Genomic DNA, 20,176 nt, shown 5'->3' with positions numbered 1-20,176 from the left:
CAGGATGTCTAGCCATCAAAAATGTCAGAGTGTGAATACATGGTAGTGGGAGGCTGCTTGTTTGATGGTGGTCATTGTCAAACACTTTGTTCTTTTTGGCTGCAAATGGAGGAAGACATTGATTTAAAACAGGAGAGCGGGTCCTGGTTTTTAGCCACAATAGCAGCAAGAGTCTAAGGATGACAATGTTTTTTGGTTGCATTAAGTGCAAAAACATGGCTGGTGGTAGCACTGGTTTTGTTTCCTCTTCTTCTCCTTTGAGGTTTATAGACGACCGGCAAATAACTGGTTTTGTTGGTTTAGTTTATTTGTTCCAAACCAGATGATGGAAATGCATTAATTTACCTGACAATTAGATGGAAACTTTGCTACTCTCACTTCACCTTGTAATTTTGTCTCCAAATGCTTGTATATTTTATATGTTATATTTTCTTTCTTATTTTAGTTTTATACAACTCTGTTGTTTATTTCTTTTACTTTCTATACTTATCTGCACTTGTCTCTGTCATTGTGCTCTTGCAGTAACCAAGCTTCAATAAAATATATACCAATAAAGGTTTAGCTGAGATACAGTCTAGTTGCAGAAAAACATAAATGAAACTCAAAATCGTTGCTCCACAGGTTTGTAAAAGTTCCTGACCGTCACAGTTGGACTGAAGAGATCGTATTTCGAGATGGTTCTTCCAGATTGTTCAATAGTATTATGACCATATGGAAGCCATGTTATACAATGATGTAACTGCAAAGATTTGTGAGGAGGCATGAGATCAAATCATATTTCATATCCAGTTCTGCTTTAGCCACAGCTATTACGCCTACTCCAACCCTGTACTGTGCACCACTGAGGATCATATTTTTGGGTTCTCTACGTGGATTGTAAATGTGGAAGGTTGTCACAGTGATGTTAAACTAAATGCTGAGATTGTTTTTTTGTGGTGGTTAGCAGAGGATTAAAGATGGGATGGTGATGGGGAGGGAACGGTGTGGTGTGCAGCTGTCTGTTTCAGCTAAATCATCATGCTGCCAACCAACACATATGCAGGCATCACGGCCACACACAAGCTCTCTTTGTATAAAACAGTCTGTGGCCACGTTCATACCTAACCTTAACATCCGTCCTCACAAGAGGACTTCTCTAAATATAGGTGTGAATGCCCCAAAGACGCATTGAGGACATGTAGAGACCCAATTGCTCACATTACCTGCTCCAGTTGTTCCGCCTGCACAACTGACGACCTTTATAAGAGGTGATCAGGCTATCTGATTTCCATTTGGTTCACTGTCATGCAAATGACATGTTTGGCCTCTCTAAACCTGCCAAGATAAGCAGCAGGTGTTTTTCAACCGATTTCACCCTTAAACATAACCACAATATCCCCAGACTCCCTTTGAAAATCACACAATTTTGAGATTTCTTGAGTGCGGAGCAATAAAATAAACTATTTCTAAATGGATATGGTAAATTCTTAACCATTCATGCTTTCTTGTAAATTCTGCATCCAGTGCAACACATGAATTTGTTTCTTTCCTTGTAGAAAACATCAGTTTGTCAGAGCATCACTCTCTCTCTCTCTTACAGGCCAACATTTAAACTGATTTCACCGTTTACATTCAATGTATGAGGGAGGACAACATTTTCATTGACAGGAAACATGAAATTTTACAACTAAAATATACAATACTTCTTTGCAAACAAAACACATTAAGTTATTTGAAGTATTTGAAAAAACACAGAAAGAAAGATGTACGTGTTTATTTGAATATAGAGCAGTGGTGACTCGAGATGTATGTGGAGATGCATTGTAATGCCTGCTGTGAACTCACTTACTTAGAGCTGTCCAGGCCCGTGTAAATGCCAGGTCTGAACAGTCTCATAGAACGTCCTGGTAACTCTCACATGTGTTTTGCCATCTAAAGTACAACAAAAGGTGTTCTTACAAGGTTAAAAATGTCTTCTCCATTCATTAATAATGCAACAGGTCTCACTAAATCCCTCAGCTGTGTTTCCTAGGCCTTCAATCCTTGAGCGAGATGAAGTGCAACAGCATGTGCTGAGTGCCGAGTATGTGGATCAACCCATTCTGGAGGCTGAAATAGTGCAGGGCTTTGTGCAAATATTTTCTTAGAGTCCCAGCTTCTTTTTGGAGGCACTTAGGCTTCCCACACCAGGCTCAGAAGAGTGACACATGGCTTTGACATTGACTTTAGGCCTGTTTTGGGATCGTTAAAGGCCAATTTGTCAGCATTCAGCACGAGGCAGACAGTGAGATGTGTTTCATGGGGCCTCACATCTGGACCTTTTGTGTTTTAACAGTGTCCCGCTTCCTCTTTTAGAAACCTGAAGTACGTGTATAATGGGAAGGCCACGTTCCGCAGCCAGTTGGTCTCGTTTCATTAGCACGGGCTCTTATTCAAACACCACCTATCCCTGTTGGCCCAATCCTCTCCTCCTTCCTCCAGTCACATTTCATGATAATGATCATCAGTTGTAATGAGTTAATGCAATTATCAGCTGTCTCCTGAAGGGAACAGAATAGTATTATTGAAGGGAAAGCCTTGAGTTTAGTTGCACAGTAAGCAGGGAGGAGAGAGAGGCAAGACGGGGCCAAGGTCTGGTCCGGCAATCAGTCACTGAGAGGGCAGTTTGATTAAAGGAAATGAAGCGAGTGGAAACTTTGAATGTGTGTTTTCAGTTGTGTTTTCGGCCTGTCTGGGTGATAGCGACAGCAAAACAGATGCTGAAACAATTAGGGCAAGTCAGAGGATGTTTTTACTCCCACTCTGTCCCCCCGCCCCTGTTCTCGCCTTGTGATTGCACATCAAAGTTGTCGACAGAGTGTTAAAGTTGATTTTATTGTTTGACTCCTTAAAGCAGTTGTCTGTTTTTAAAGGAGCTGCAGCTTCTGGCTGCAGACGAGCACGAGAGAGCCTCAGAACAGACCAGTACGATGTCAAGTATAATCAAGAACAAATGCACACAGTTTCTAGAATTTGTGGTATGATGCACAATTGTTTTGTTCCTTTTGCTGAACATGAACCACTGGAGCCACAAGTGGTAATGACAAGGTAATGGCACATTGAATTTGCCTCCAACATTGTCTTAATGTAGTTGCCTTAAAAGCACATAGGCTACATATTATCTGTCACTATTGGGACTTGCAATCAAAACAAATCTGTCTATGTGACTATGTTTTAAAGTTTTTTCATGTAACTTTTCCTAACGATTCCTTCTTCGTTCTCTTACTGATCATCTGATAAGGATCTGGAGTTGTGGCTACAGGCAAAAGTGTGTCAAGCTTTAGTGAAATGATGGATTTCTCTGGGTTTGAACATTGTTGGAAACATTTGGGATAATGAAAACTAAACAGAATATATAATAGTCATGTTTAGACATTTAAATACCATAATGTTACAAACAGACACCATAATGTGTGCAAACAGACGCTTTGTTTTTTGTGAATATACACATGAAATTCATGCCTACAATGTGCAAAGTGACAAAAACCAGTGTCCCAACTTTTTTTGGAATCATGGGTTATATGCTGACATTCGCTATGAGCTACTGGTCACAGCACACATTTTTTTTGTTTCTCCCCCAAGGTTATGTTTTCACCGATGTCCGTTTGTTGCTCATTGGTTGGTTTGTCAGCAGGATTATATAAAAACTGCTGAAACAATTTCCATGAAACTTGGATGGAGGATGGGTGTCGGCCTGGAATAGATCCCATTAGTTTTTTTGTGCAGATCTGGATACATCTTAATTTCTCAGGAAATAATGCATGGATCACGCAGGAAAAAATCAGGTGTACTTAGGTAGCTGGTATATATGAGTGAGTACGACTTAAATATGTTCGGTTTATATTGGATTAGGCTTGATTAAATTAAAGGGGACTGTTGGGCCTTGGCGGAGGTATGTGCTCTACTGAGTGCCAATGAGTTACATGCTAAAATTAGCTACTATGAGCTACTGGATATCAGACCAAGTATGTTTATACTGACAAAGTGAGAGTCTATCAAAAATGCCAAGGGTGCATTTTGTTTTTTGCTTATGAATTCAACTTTTCATTCATAAGAGGAAGATGTTGTTGTTTTTTACATGGTCACACTTTAAAAGCACTTTATCTTAAAATGTGGCTCCACTTGACCTGCCTGATAGCAATGTAGCGTCAGCACCGCATGATAAAGGAAGCGGATGATGCACAGTCAGGGTGAATACACACACACACACACACACACACACACACACACACACACATGGTTTGTTTGCTGTGAGCAGGGAGGGGGCCGGCCTTCTCTCAGAGGTGACTGATTTACAGTTTGTTGCTGTCTGTCAAACAGCTGACAGATGGGGAGCACGGCGCAGCCTCCGCCACACTGTCGCCACTGTGAGATGCTTTGCAGTTTCACCAGTGGCAAGAATGCTGAGGACCGCTCCTAAAGTTTGATGGGAAGGTTAACAGCTACCATAAAAGTGTAACAGTAGAGCATACACTTTATTGTTTTGTACCTGCGATGGCCATTGAACCTGCTAACGGAGCTGCCTGCAGGGCTGCTCTGCCCTCAGCTTAACTTCATTCAGCAGCAGTTGGCACTGAATCCAGACTACATGGTAAATAAACACAGCTGCTCAAATTTGAAAGGGCTTTTTAAAACTCGTAGAAAAAACACTGTCATACATGGCGCTGAAATAAGAATAAAAATGTAGCACAGAGCTTGTCTGTGATGAAATCACAGTGGTCATTTTGGCTGTAAATCGTCTGAGATATAAATAGTCTAGATATTCCTGACATGCTCATACTGTCGGGCACAACTTGCTTCTCATTTTAGCAGTTTTCATAAAGGGGTTCTGTTGGTTTTCGCTGGCAAGGCTCCAGTTGTGGGAGCTTAACCATGTTTTCTTTTTATACCCTGCTGCACAGAGCAAATCTTTAGGCCTTTAACTCATTTAAAGAATCATTTGTGGGTATAAAGTTAACAATTAAAGCTTACTGGTTGTCTCAGGTTTTGCTCACTATGCGTTTCTGTCAGGGTCTCCCTCCTGGTCTTTCTCAGTGCCAGTCAGGCCTGTGACAGCTCTTTCATTCCCTGCCTGAAGGAAACTGAGAGTTTAACACAAAAGTTCCGCTCAGACGTTGTGAGACTGTGGATGAAAAGTCTGCAGAGCACCTGGTTTTCACATGGGCTGCTGTTTGGGTTTTCACTTTGACTTCTCATATCAGGCTTTAGGTTTCTGTGTCTCTAGTTTAAAGGAAAACAGGCTGGAAACATACTGGCACGGGGCACTTATTGATTATGAGATCCAGACATTTCCTGCCACTTTAGAATAAGTCTAACAATTAGGAATAAGAATCCATGTTTAAAGAAACAGCCAGGCAAACAGAGGGGTAAGCCATGAAACATCCCCAGTTGATAACTTACATTAAGAGTTAAGAGTTACTGAAGTGTAGATTCTTGGCTCAAAGTCTGAGAAAACACTCATTTTGAGAACACAGCCTTTAAAGAAATGTATCGATAAAATCCATATAATAAATAGATTTCTTACTCAGTATAAAGATATGTGTTGTGAAGAAACGGATTTCTTACATTAAGACAATTACCTTTTTGTATAACTAGTTTTTGGAATGTTTAAATATGCAAATAAGGCATTTTCTAACTCTAAATCCTTGCCAAGATTAAAATTCTTGTTTCATTTGTCGACATATTAGTCAGAGGGAATTGTGGATATCTCTTTATATCACTATTTAAATAAAAAAAAATAGCATTTAAGATATCAATTTCTGCCATGTTTTTAGGAATAAAATGTTGTAAAGGCTTTGAGTGATGTAAGTCCTCTGTAAAAACCTTTGGTGTGTGTCAGTGCTACTGAAGTGGAGTTCTCAATCTGAGAAAACAGCCCTTCAAGATATGTATTGTGAAATTTCACAAAAAGCGATATCACCATGAAACTTTGTATTACCACTGATATTTTATGTTTAGATATGCACATTGCTTTGTAATTAAATATTTGCGTAACTGTAAAATCTGACAGTGACTTTACTGAAGGGAAATTATGAAACCGATCACCTTGATATTACCAAGTAAAGTAGAATAATAATTTTGAAGTTGTTGAAAATGTTTGGTCGATCCTCTCCCTGAGGAAGGAGGTAGAGGTGAGACCCACCTGGTGTGTGTGTGTTTGTGTGTTTGTGTGTTTGTGTGAGCGCTTGTGTGTGGGTTTTTCTAAGGTTGGGGACAAGCAGAGTAAGCATGGTGCATTTTCTTTTATTTCAACCTCTATCATCACTTTTTAGTTGAAAATGTGTTATTGAAGCAACACAGCCCAATATCTCAACATTGTGCATGAAAAAAAACTTTTTCACCTGTAGTCTCAGCCAAGATAACTACCGTTGAATATCATATTAACGCTCATTCTACCAATTTAAGAAGTGAGAAGAAGCAATGAAACTATGGCAGCAGAGTAAAATGTGGAAGGAGAGACTAATTTCCTCCTAATTGAGCCACAGGGTTTTTTGTTTTGTCAGGAGATTTTGGGGCCAAATGGAGTCAGATTCCCGCAGATCTCCTGGGATGATGGGAGGGCCGGGCTGGAGGCTAGCAGAGCCTGGAGATCCCAGCAGTCCCCCCGGCTCCTTAATCCCTGTCATTAACTCCTGTACACAGAGAGGACTGGCCGGCCTGCCACCACTACCCTCTCATCAACCCTGTCCTTTGTCCCTTTATTTCGTCCCTGACATCCTCTCTTTCATTAGACTCATCTCCCGCTTCTCTATATCATCCTGTGTTATTGTTTCCTACTTTTTTTCTACAAGGTTTCCTCCATCCTTCCTCCTTGTGAGTGCAGGTGAAACATAAATCTTAAAGCGTTTCACCTGCATGCTTCAATTTACAATAATAACGTGAACATAAATGAGGAATTATCATGTCGTATATTTTCATATAATCTGACCTACTTTCACAAATCTACAAAAACAACCATCTGGGAATTCAAGACAAAAAATTAAATATTTATATTTTCATTCAATCGCGCCATCTCTTAAATAAATAACTTATCTCAAGCGGCCATAAAACAAAAGTCTGACAGAAGCATCTCAGTTGGAGAAGACAAACTGTCCTATTATAGCACATCCTGTGGTGCATGCTGTTTTGTCCATTGACTCACACAAACACACACACACAGTCTGGTGTGTATGGGGGTGGTCCAGGGTCCTGAGAAAGGAGAGGGGAAACACCTTGTGACCCTCTTGTTCCTGACCAAGCTACTGGAGGTGAGGAGACAACAAGGATGGACGAACAGAGAGCACCTCCGGACAGCTGCCTCGATGTGGGTCAAACAGTGTTGTTGACACACGTTTAACTTCATTCTATCTGATTCTGAATCTAAAACTATTAAGAAAAGGTGCAAATTCTAACGAGGCAGAGGTGAAATGTCACAATAAAAATCCTGTCCTCATTGTGCGTGTGTGGGGTTTTTTTTATTTCTTGGCAGACGTGCAATCAGGAAGGTAGATAAGTCATAAATAAACAGTCAGGATTTTGTTTCTCGTGGCAACAATGATAATGGATTTGAAAACACTGCAGTAGTTTTTTGGCTCTGGCAGGACTGTTTGTGTTTTGATATGGATGTCAAACACAACTGTCTCGCAGACACAGACAGCAGGACTTGTGCTGCTGATAAACACTACGCTCTGTCCGAGCCATCCACGGAAAACTTTTCTTTAATGCACGCACATGTTCACGTCATGGATGGCCAAAATCCATTGAGGTAAACCATGATGGAAAGATACTCAGTACATTTCCTCAAGTACTGTACTGAAGCACAAATTAAAGTACTTTACCAATGTTTTTTTTTTTATTTTTGCTGATCCTACTTCCCATTTCTGGGTGAAATTACGTCACTATATTAATTTGACTTTGCAGATGAATATTTTAACCTATAATGAATATTTGACCATAGATTGTTATTCAGTGAATTAAACCATCCATTAGTGCATTAAAGTTCCCCACTGATTTAGCATTGCACTTTTATGCCATTGTTGGACTAACAATGGACAGATTTTTAACAATTTTCAAAAATGTTCTGTTTTATTTCATGCATTATTCATTATAAAAACCTGCCCCCTTTCATTACCCATAATGCAATGGGACTTACAATTTAATCAGAGATTAGATCAGATCAGATTCAACTTTATTGTCATTGTGCACAGTACAGGTACAGAGACAACGAAATGCAGATGCAACGAGTTATATATTTTTTCTGTTGTATAGTCTTTTAACTTATTCTCGTACTAGATTATATTTTGTTTAGTCAAAAATGCTTTTAATACTTTTTGTGACTGTTATCTATTAACACATTATGATTTTATTGGGATACACCATTTCTTTTACTTGTACTGCATGAAGTTCATATGTCATACGGTATCTTCTGCGTTTACATTCATTTGCATTGTGTTTTTTTTCTTTCAAATTTTTACATAAACATAAAAACAACAAAAACAAATCAAAAACTATATCTACATATTTATCTATGCATTGCCACACCTACACATGTATTAACCTGCATATTTGTAAATGCATTAGATGTTTTCATTCATCTCGCTGTGAACGGATTAACTAAGAACCCTGTTAATTAAACGCTGTCAGGGTAACTGGACAGACATAAGAAGACTTCTTCCTCATGAATGTTGAGTTATTACTGCTGAAAATGGTTGTACAAATGTTGTGCTGTTAGATTTTTTTAAGATGTTATTGAAAAAGAAATATTGATAAAAAAATCACAATTTGAGTCGTCCTTTAACAACGTACCCAACCGTACTCCTGGGAGAACGTGCAGGCATTAAAAAAAATCAACACATTTTCAGAACAAGATACATCTTCTTTCATTCTTCAGCCGACAAAAACTGTATTTGCATCTATTGTTTTAACCTCATTTGAGCTCCATGATGACATTTCAACAACAGGTGCAATGCTCATTAAGACAAAAGTGCTGAGAGCGACAAAAATGAAACAATAGGGGAGCCTTATCAGCACAAACATTTCTTATGATGGGTGGAGATCTCCATTCAGTCCAATGCTGCGGTCAAGAGTAGGCAGATGTGGGGGGAGATAGCTGTTTGTGTTACAGCCGGCCTCGAGGTTAAAGGGTTTAATTAGGCACTTACAGTAGAGCACAATGCCCTCTGGAAGTTATTTATAGAACTTTCCATTTCACACTATGAGAATCGGTCTGATTTTAAAGCTCACTTGTGTTGTTTCATTTCTTGCTACACTGAAAGTGCAGACATGCAGAAGTACAAGAGCAGCAGCAGTGAGTCCTCAGATAACCCTCAGTCTGACAAGATGCTCTGCCAATTAGCAAACCCCTCAGCAGGAGTAGCGCCCTCGCACATCTGAGGGTGTGGCACTGGCTTCATGGCACAGGGGTGCGACGTCGTCTGACACAGCAGAGTCGGCACTTAGCAGGCCGATGTGAGCTGTGGCTCGCAGTTAGCTCCGAGATTTGACTAGATGGAAGCACAAATCAGCGTCCAGCATGAATTATTTTAACCTTTAATCCACGTGAAGTGTTTTCAGCAGGGACAGCGTGCACTTAGGGATCAACCTTGTCTCTGACTGACCCTAGACCACCTGTGGCCCTGGTCCCTGGGTGCCTCAGGATGATTTGCGAGGCCTAAGGTCTGCTGTATTGGCCACAAATCAAGAAACTGGGGGAGGATCTGTGTGCTGCCATCAATTTTTACACTTCAAACAAACCTCAGGTCACAGATTACACCTTCAATCACTTATCTCCTCCTCGGACCAGACCTGAGCTGACGTGCGGCCTTTATAAACGTCCCCCAAGTCTCCCGACGCTGACTCCAGTGAACTCCAGAGGAAAATTGCACACACACCTCCCTCTGTTTGTGAAAAAAAATATCAGCAGTTTCGATGCATTTGATAGCAGCAGCTTTTTTCCAAGGGATCCATGATGTCCCTCCAGTCGAAATGAAGCTAATGGTTAGAGCGAGACAGAAGGAGTCATATCGCAGCAGCAGGGTCATTACAGCAGCAGATCAAAAGCAGTCACAGCTGCTGCAGGGACACATGTGTGGTCCAGGCCTGAGAGAGAAAACCCTGTGACACAAGGCTATAGGAGGCAATCAAAATATGGTACAAAATAAAAGAATGTCAAATATATTTTATTTGGAAGGTAATGTAAGTAAACCCCCCACTCCCAGCTGATAATCATCCTCCCACCCCCCGTCATAAAACTGACCTCAGGATCAGCAGCAGGACTTTATCTTGGCACCTATTAACAAGTGAGGAGCTCCTCTGAAGATATCGAGGACGATGGTCTAATCTGACCATCTGTTTCTTATCTACTCGCCTTTATTTTTTAAATTTGCTAATTTATTTGTCTAAGGGATACCAGGCCTGCAAGCAGCAGGCGGTCGATCCTCTCCCTGGGGAAGGAGGTAGAGGTGAGACCCACCTGGTGTGTGTGTGTTTGTGTGTTTGTGTGTTTGTGTGAGCGCTTGTGTGTGGGTTTTTCTAAGGTTGAGGACAAGCAGAGTAAGCATGGTGCATTTTCTTTTATTTCAACCTCTATCATCACTTTTTATTGTGAGTTTTGTTAGAGAAGAAACTGGACACCAACGTCTCCTTATTGTTGAAAGACAGATGAAGATTTGCCATGTTAGCCTCCCATCAGCTGGTTCTATATGTACAGTACAATCACTTACTGCAGGCTGATTCACTCCAGTCAGAAGAGTCCCTCCTGTCACCAGACATTTCTTAAAGCCGTGCACTTACGGCGTAATAATCCGCTGTGAGGGTTCATGTAGAAGCTCTATCACCACTAGGAGGCCTGTTTTTGGACTGATTATCCAAACTAAACCTGCTGCGAATAATGTTCAGCACTGTTTAGTGTCTCACTAATTTATCTGAGCAGGTTTGGAGTCGCATTCCAGTCCAACAAATAACATATTTTGTGAGCTGATATGTCAAACTTCTGTTTTGCAGATGTTTGTTTGTGTGAAGTTACATTTTACAGAACTGTTGCTTTGAGACTATCCCAGGTGGCATAGTGCAAGTGAAATGTTCGTGGCTGCAGGGGTCAATACTTTCTGTTTTAAGAAATCTCATGTATAAATGTATTTGCCGTCTTAAAGGAACAGTTCATCCGAAAATAAAAATGTGGTTATTATCTTCTCACCCCCATGCTGATGGAAAGTCAGGTGAAGTTTCGTAGTCGACAAAACATTTCTGGAGCTTCACAGCAAAACAATGTTTCATCCGTCTCTTAAACAACTAAATTAGTAGACTTGTTTAAAAATATTAAAACAGCAGCTGGATCCTAACTGGGATCAATTTAAACTCAGACTAGAAGAGTTTTTGAAGAGGGATCAGTCATGCAGTCATGAATGATCTGGTGCGCCTTGTGTTACACTGTTTTAGTGTATTGTGTTACAGTCTGTGTTCCATGTTGTTCTTATTTTCTTTGAGCATTGCAAATCAGCTCAGGCTGTAAATGCTGTGATGTGTGACATCAGTTTATGCTGCATACTTGTCCACAATTAAACATTAAATAAATAAATAAGATAAAAGCTTTAGTGCACAGAAAATGATGTAAATAACATCTTTTCAAGTACATTTTTGAGACTAGGATTACGCCGGACGATCTGTATGGAGCCATTTTATGTTTGTTTTTTTTGTTTTTTTTTTGGTCTTTTTATACATTTTAAAACAAGTCCCCATTTACTTCAGTTGTCTGGGAGAATGCTGCAACTCTGTTTTGCTGTGAAGCTCCAGAAATGTTTTGTGGACTACAAAACTTCACCCAATTATCCATCAGGGTAGGAAAGATGCTGAGGGAATTTTAATTTTTGGGTGAACTTATCCTTTAATGTCTCTGAAAATGTATTTGCTGGACTGACTCCTGCTTTGATGCAATCAGCAGTTAAATGAACATGTTTGAGCCAAAAGGCTCGATGAAAAGGGTTTAGAAATAGACATTGATGGTGTCAATGTGAGGTTTCCTTTTGTTTGTGTGTTTGCTCGTCCTTTTCTCATTCAAATGAATCCCCAGACTTGAGAATTGAATTCACACTTCAGCTGAGCTGCTGCCCGCTGACTTTTAATCTAATCTTCAAACAGTTTGCAATTCGCAGTCGATCTAATTATGCTGTCATTTCAAGGAAAAGTCATTTTAAACTTGTAATATTTCTGATGCTCTCGATAAACTTCAGTTCATTTCATTATCATTAAGCTCAAAGGAGAGACTTAGTTCATGGAAGAGGATGATGGCCAGTGTAAAAAAAATTTAAAAGTTAAAAGTCACCATTTTGAGGAAAAGAGACAGAATTATGAGTTAAAAGGTCCTATTTGTAAGAAAAGTTGGTATTTGAATCATCTTGACATTTGGGATTGTGGGTCAGGACGGTCGCCGCTCCAAAGAGTCAGTATGTGACGGGTTGGGAATGGGACTCAAAAATCAACTTTTATTACAAATAAGTCAGAAATCTGAGTTTAAAGTCAGCATTCTCTGGAAAAATACAGAATGCTGAGAAATGAAAAGACAGAATTCTGAGTTAAATGTCACACATTTTTTTTACACCGGTCCTGTACTCTTCCCTAAGTGTGACGTTTGTGACAATTTGCATTTTAAACGGCGGTTTAGTTGCGATTGTGATGTAAAACGAGCTGTGCTGAGATGTCCAGACGTGTCCACACACAGAGAAAATCCACCTTTTTGAACAAGTTTGCTGCCAAACTAGCACAACACTAAAAAGTTTTTATTCTGATTTAAACATAAAGATTTGATAAGAAAAAAGGGAGAGTGAAGCAGGCTGGTGCGACCGGACAAACAGGTCTGTCCACACTGCTGACATGATGTCATCTATTCACATCATTGACAGAAATGATTCAATCGACTGTTAGATGACATTGCTTTTACTATTATTATTACGATTACAATGTTGTTAACTAAGTCTTATAAGATATTTAGTACAAAAAACAAGTTAACTGATGAAATGGATAAAAAAATGACTGATCAATTCACTGATTGGTTATTTTTCTTATCAGATGCAACTTGTTCCCTTAAATCAGACCTCAGTGTGGGATCTTGAGTTGACTACAACTTTCAAAGCTGTTACTGAATTTGGGTTTTACTCGGATTCATGAATGTTGTATATTCATTTTGCAAAACACATTTAAAAACACATTATTTGTAATGAAGGATTTGACCTGTCTTGCCTCAAAAAAGGGGGGTACTCGTCCTGCAGGCAGAGGGAGGGGCTCCAGCAGAAGAGGTGAGAGAGAGGAGTGGAAGGGGGGAGGGCTGAGAGATGTTTTACTGGGGGAAAGGAGAAGGAGGGGAGGAGGGGGAGGAGGAGGAGGGGGTCGTCCTGGGAGGGAACCAGAGGGGTGTGGAGGGCTGAGTTTAAAAAGGCAGACAGCGCCAACAGTCACTCACTCTCACACACAATCTGCCCACTCCTCCAATTCCCACCAGCGGTCGACTCAGCAGAAACTCTCCAGCTCGTGTGACTCTCTGATTTGATTCACCTCAGAGGACTTGGAACTGTACAGGACTCTTTCTGAACACAAAGGATTTTTTCTATACTGCAGCATGGAGGCCACCACTGGGGAATATGTTGATAACTATGACTATTATGATGACAATGAGACTGATTGTGACTTCTCAGAGTGGGAGCCCTCTTACTCCCTCATCCCAGTGCTCTACATGCTCATCTTCATCCTGGGCTTGTCAGGGAACGGCGTGGTCATCTTCACCGTCTGGAGATCCAAATCTAAACGCCGGGCTGCAGATGTCTACATCGGGAACCTGGCTCTTGCTGACCTCACCTTTGTTGTGACCCTACCTTTGTGGGCTGTGTACACAGCGCTGGGCTACCACTGGCCCTTCGGTGTGGCTCTGTGCAAGATCAGCAGCTATGTTGTTCTGGTTAATATGTACGCCAGTGTTTTCTGCCTCACCTGCCTCAGCTTTGACCGCTACCTGGCCATCGTTCACTCTCTGTCCAGCAGCAGGCTGCGCTCCAGGGGCACCATGCTGGCCTCCTTAGGTGCTATTTGGTTCCTCTCCGGCCTGCTGGCTATTCCCACGCTGCTCTTCCGCACCACTGTGAACGACCAAAACAGCAACAGGACCACGTGTGCCATGGACTTCAGCCTGGTGACGAGGAACAGGAGGCATGAGTACCTCTGGATTGCCGGGCTCAGCCTCTCCTCCTCTGCTTTGGGTTTCCTCCTGCCTTTCCTGGCCATGACCATCTTCTACTGCTTCATCGGCTGCACCGTCACACGCCACTTCAACAACCTGCGCAAGGAGGACCAGAAGAAGAAGCGTCTGCTGAAGATCATCACCACACTGGTGGTGGTCTTTGCCATCTGCTGGACTCCCTTCCACGTCCTAAAGAGCATGGACGCCCTCTCCTACCTGAACCTGGCGCCGAGCTCCTGCGGCTTCCTGCGCTTCCTGCTGCTGGCTCACCCCTACGCCACCTGCCTGGCCTACGTCAACAGTTGCCTCAACCCGTTCTTGTACGCCTTCTTCGACCTGCGCTTTCGCTCCCAGTGTCTGTGCCTGCTCAACCTGAAGAAGGCTATGCACGGCCAGATGAGCTCCATGTCGTCCACGCTCAGCGCCCAGACTCAGAAGTCAGAGGTTCAGTCTCTGGCCACCAAGGTGTAAAAGACAGTAAAAGGAAAGTTGGTGTGGGGCTGCAGGCAGGTCCCAGCTCCAACTACTGGAACACTTGTAAAAAGAAAAAAAAAAAAAGACTTTACGTGTCCATTGTTCAAAGCTGGTAAGATGAGATGATGAACTTTGAAATGTCACTGCTCACAGTCATGAAATCCATAATATGTTCCTCCCAGAGGTGGATGCTCCGTATGTTGTGTGGACTTGAAGCTGGAGCCAGCTGGCTGAGCTCCTCAGCTACATCGTTCCTCAAATTCTCAGAGAAAGAAAGTTTATTTTTGTCCTGCTCTGTAAAAGTTATCATTTTTTCATGTGACGTTTGGAACTGTAAATCAATTGACATGGAAATCTGTTTACACTGGATGAAACATAAAGCTGTACAGTATTTTCATACCATAGCATTTTTTTTTTGTTGCTGTTTTGTTTTAGAAGCACTTGTTGAAGAAAATGTGTGTGCAGGGAAATCAAACAGAGCAGTGTCCTCTTTAAAGCTTGTTTGTGAAGGTAGAAGAAGTCTGCAGGAGGAGGGGGGGGGGCGTAAGAGGAGAAAAGGTGTTGCAGCTTAATTATATAGTTTGTGGAGAGGAGACGGGGGCAGACAGGCAGATGGCAGTTGACAAATGTTGTTGGGGAGCAGGAACGGGGCGGGGTGGGGTGGAGGGGTTTCACAGTGTAGTCACGGCACTAAAGGGGACAAAGGAACTCTGTAAATAAATGTTCCAGTTTGATGCATTATGTTTCATTTTTTTTGACATCACTGTAACTAACTACTGTATTAAAGATCTATGAACCAGATCTCTTAGAGTCTTTTGTTCAGAGGAGAAAGTAAAGACAATTCTAACACTGACTTTAAACATTTGCACAAAGGAAGGTCTTTTAAACTGTTTTCATTAAACCTGTAGTTTCACATCAGTTTCATTACGCCAGCCTGTTATTTCAGTGTTAAGTACCCCCAGAGGGCTGAACCTTTGTTATGACTGCCCTGCATTTGGTTTACACCTTCAAACTAATAGATCTCTAATCTCTATTGATTCACAGGCAGTATCCAGACTGTAACCGGATTATGCAAAGTAACCGTCATCCTGAAAGTGTGTATTCAATACTCAGCTGTGACATCTATCAGATGTTTAGCTGTCTGATGACACACACCTGTGGGTCACAGGTAGCACCATCCAGAGTGTTTTTTAATTAAATAGGGAAGTTACATCTATTTTAAAGTACAGTTCATGTAAAACAATGTCACAGAAAGGCAAGACAGGTCTATCTATCTACAGGAGGTAAAGCCAACCAAACCCCACATGTTCCCTGAATAATAGGGTCATTACCAACGAGTGACTCTTCTGAGGCATCCTTTGATTTGACAGTAATGAGCTCTGTTGGACATAATCACCGTTTAGAGATGGCAGTGGCAGCAGCGGAGGGGGGGAAGCGGGGCTCTCATCCTGGCAGGAGTCTGGCCACCGAACAAGTCAATATTTGTCCCTGCTGACAAGAGGTTGCAGTTAGAGCGGTTGTTGTTGGCGCAGGGCGGGGTGGACGGAGAGGGGGGGACGTCTGAATGCAGATGCAGAAGTCTTCTCGGAAATAGTGAATGAGGTGAGGGGGAAAATCACAGCGATATGAGTCGCATCGCATCTTAAAGCAACAACATGTGTGAAACGGCGCGAGCGTGACGCCTCATGATTCATCTTGTGCTTGTGTGCGAGAGATCATATGTTACTTATTGGCCATTCTGGCAATATGGAGCCCATTTGACAGCTTGGAATAGATGTGAGGGCCACGGAGGGCCACGGGATTGCTTAAACACACAGTTATTCTTCATTGAGTCAGATTCCATTTGCAAGAATTTATAAGTGGAGGTCCTTTGAGCACAGAGCACAGAGGGGCTCAAACCTTCAACACAAGCTTTTAAATCATCATTAAACAACGTCAGGGCCGTAACAAAAGCCCTCATCTTTAAACAGTAGATATGAGTTTGACAATAAGACAGAGGAATCAGGGTGGAGTTAATCATGCATGCTGGGCCGGCCAGACTTGTTGTTGTTATTGAGATGAGCCGGGCTGACAGCTTGTCTGATGCTGTTAGCCAGCAAGTCCACTTTGGGATAACTCACCCAGAATACCAGCTGACCAAAGCACCAGAGTGTTCGCGGGGGGCAGCGCCAACACAAAAACAACAGTTGTCTCCAAAATGCACATAAATGTTGTGTGAGTTTGTGTGTGGCCCTCGTGACCTGTTTGTGTGTGAGGATGTTTGGGTGTGGGCTTCACACTGCTCCTACAGTATTCTTAGGGGGAGTTCAACCGTGGTAATTCACCGGGCCCTTAACATGCTTGTGTTTCCTCATCGGGACAGTAGAGCATGAAGTTTCCCATTAACATGCTGGTTAACAGCTGCAAGACTGAAAACACCCTGTATTTAAACAATTACACATTGTACAGGGAGTTTGATTACGACAATTTACAACATTTTTTTGGACAAGTCTGTTTTTATCACTGTCTTGAGTATTTCAAATATTGGATCCAATATCCAAATATTGGATTCTCACTTTCTTTAATATTGCCACTACTCAGGCATATTTAGGTGGCTGATATCTATTACTGAATAAAAACAAGGGCTGTTGGGCCTTGGCAGAGGTATGCACTCTACTGAAGGTGCCATTCTCTTTCTACTTACTATTCTTATTGTTGTGCACCAAAACACTGAGGAACATCCCTCGTATGTGAAAACCAACTTGGCAATTAATTGGGTTCTGATTTAAACAATTACCTCGTCCGTGAACGTTTCATCAGACAGATTTTCTTCGGCAGTGGTTGTTGTTTGACAGTGGAGACAAGAACTCCCATGAATCAAATTACACCCTGGTTCTTAACATATTGTACATATTTTCATAAAATTTATATTTTATTGTTAATTTTCAATTTTCACCTTTTGCAGTACTTGCTTTTGATCTTTACACCTTTTCCTCTTACTATGGTTATTGTTGTATATGAAAACACAAAGCCATCATTTTATGAGTCATTGGTCTGAAGTGCTGTATTTTTATGGACTACCTGTCAAGATCAAATTCAAATTTGAGACTGTTTTTGTTTTATGTTTTTAACATTTCAACATGTGCTGCTACCAGTGTGGGTGGAAAACAAAACTAAATTTCATTATTAACATTTCAAACAATAATAAAAAATGAACAAAACCAACAGAGAATACACTTGTTTTCCGATGTCCCTATCCTGTCTCTCAGTCCACAAACCTATTTGTTGCTAGTGAATACTTAATATTTAAAACATATTCTCAAATATATGGTCTCATTTTTAAAACTGGAAAAATAATTTGCTGAAACAGCTGGGCACTCTGGTTTACATATAAAGAAGTAACTAAAGTATTTTTTTGGGACTATTTTCAGCTGCGTATTAACACATATTTACAGCAGCCGGATGTTTTTTGTGGGTTGGACTAAAAATAAACTACAGTGTGTGTGTTCTTGCTAATAAAATGACGTGTCACCCAGTGAAACACTGTGGTTCATTCATGTGTTTTTAATAGTTTTTGCAGCACAATAAAGCTCTCTGGCACAGAGGAAGATATATTAACTTTGACAACACAGACAGTCTGCAATTATTATTTCCCCTTCTCACGAGATGTGTCAAGGATATCACCAGATTTATCCTTTAATCTCAGTGGTAGCACCATCACTCAGCATCTCCAGTCAGAACTGTAAGTGAAACACAGCCAACACAGGTGTCTGCTGCGAGTGTTGTCGTCAGCGTGGGCCGCCACACCCAAATGGGACGTCTGAACCAAAACACAACTGCTCGCCTCTCCTCAGATCTCCCTGCTGTTCCATCCCACCCAGGCAGCAACAAATGCACTCTGCTGTGTGTGTGTGTGTGTATGTGTGTGTGTGTGTGTGTGTGTGTGTGTGTGTGTGTGTGTGTGTGTGTGTGTGTTCATATGCACATGTAAACAGAGATCTGACACATTCCACGGGCTGTCAGCGCTAACTCCACTTTCTCTGTGGCGTGCGTCCACCTGTTGCTGGACTGTAAGACACACACACACACCAACACACACACACACACACACACACACACACACACACACACACACACACACACACACTCACACACACTCAGCTCTCCATTCCTATAATCAACCCCAAGACAAACAGCATTAGTTCAGGAAAACATATCACAAAAGAGGCAGTTAGGGGAAGCATGTCTCCATACAATCCATCCATTAGTTGGTTTAACACAGAGCAGAGTGGGGGAGGAGCTGGAGGGGAGAGGGGGGAGGGGGTGAGAGCATCACTTATTATCTGCCCCAAACCTCTGACTGGAAGATCAAAAGGACCTTTGGGTGTCCTTCCCCCTGCCTGCCTGTTTGTCCTACCTGTGAATCTGGAGCACAGAGTCGACTGGACCCCCAAAAATCAGGAACTAGGTGGAGGAGGGTGAGGGTGTTGAAGTGTAGGCTGCATTTGTTCCTGTGTGGAAGTGTGTGTGTGGAAGTGTGTGTGTAGTTTGGTGGTGTAGTGTGTATCTTCTTCTTCTCTTTTCTAACCTTTTGTGAAATTATTTTTTGAAAGGTCCTGAATACACATTTAGGGTGGGCGTCATAAATGAACACATTTACAGCCCAAGTGTGAAAAGTTATTTTCATTTTTTTTTTATGTTTTGGGTTTTTTTTTCTCTTTGTACTTTTCTCATTGGTTTCAAGTGAACGGGGATCAATTGGTCAAAGGCAGGGGCGGATCTAGAAAAATATTTATGGGGTGGCGAGAGGGGGGCAGGAATTTTTGAGGGGTGGCAACATATGGCAGACCATAGACATATATACTGTACATAGACGTCAATGTAGTGAACTTTTTAAAGCTCCTTCTACAAAGTGCTATAAGTTAATGTCTCTCATTTACACATTCACACACATAGGAATATATTTGAGAAACAGACAGAACCAAAAACAACGTCTGTAATGTTCTGATGATTATAAACGTTAACTACTCCTCATATGTTTAATAAACAGGTAGGAACCAAACCAACGTATGTATTTTTATAATGTGTTTATGAATGTTTACAGCTGCAAATGTATGTAACTCTGTTACTGTGATGACACATGACAGTTAAATATTGAATCTGTGTCTATGATAACCAGATCCTGACGTGTAAATGTGACATCTGTGGGAATAAAAAGCACCAACGTCGTTTTTATAAATACAGTGATTTTTGATAATCTAAGTACTAATAATAACAATCATGGAGACAAAAAATTAAGGAAGTCCGCAAATCAAGATGAGAAACTGCAACTGGCAGTGAGCCTACTTTCTTTACTTTTAGCAGTGAAGTGATAAATTCCATGACAGAACATTATAAAATATGATATTGTATAAAATAACATTACATGGTAAAAAAAAAAAAGTAAAGTTGCAGTAGACTACTTTTATAAATATGCACCATATATATCGTTTTTATTATTAT

The 20,176-nt window shown here is 41.3% G+C and overlaps 1 protein-coding gene across 1 annotated transcript; it reads left to right on the top strand.

Annotated features, from left to right (window-relative positions):
* Positions 1-13,457: 13,457 nt before the first annotated feature.
* Positions 13,458-15,496, top strand: aplnra (apelin receptor a). Its single transcript, XM_084360834.1, has one exon. It carries the CDS (start codon positions 13,607-13,609, stop codon positions 14,690-14,692), a length of 1,086 nt encoding a protein of 361 aa, XP_084216960.1. The 5' UTR covers positions 13,458-13,606; the 3' UTR covers positions 14,693-15,496.
* The last annotated feature ends 4,680 nt before the right edge of the window (positions 15,497-20,176 follow it).

This window comes from Pagrus pagrus, assembly GCF_965226575.1.
Source record: "Pagrus pagrus genome assembly, chromosome: 8".
In the NCBI taxonomy this organism is placed as follows: Eukaryota; Metazoa; Chordata; class Actinopteri; order Spariformes; family Sparidae; genus Pagrus; species Pagrus pagrus.
The sequence above is the reverse complement of the archived record's forward strand: the minus strand, read 5'-3'. Positions and strand labels throughout refer to the sequence as shown.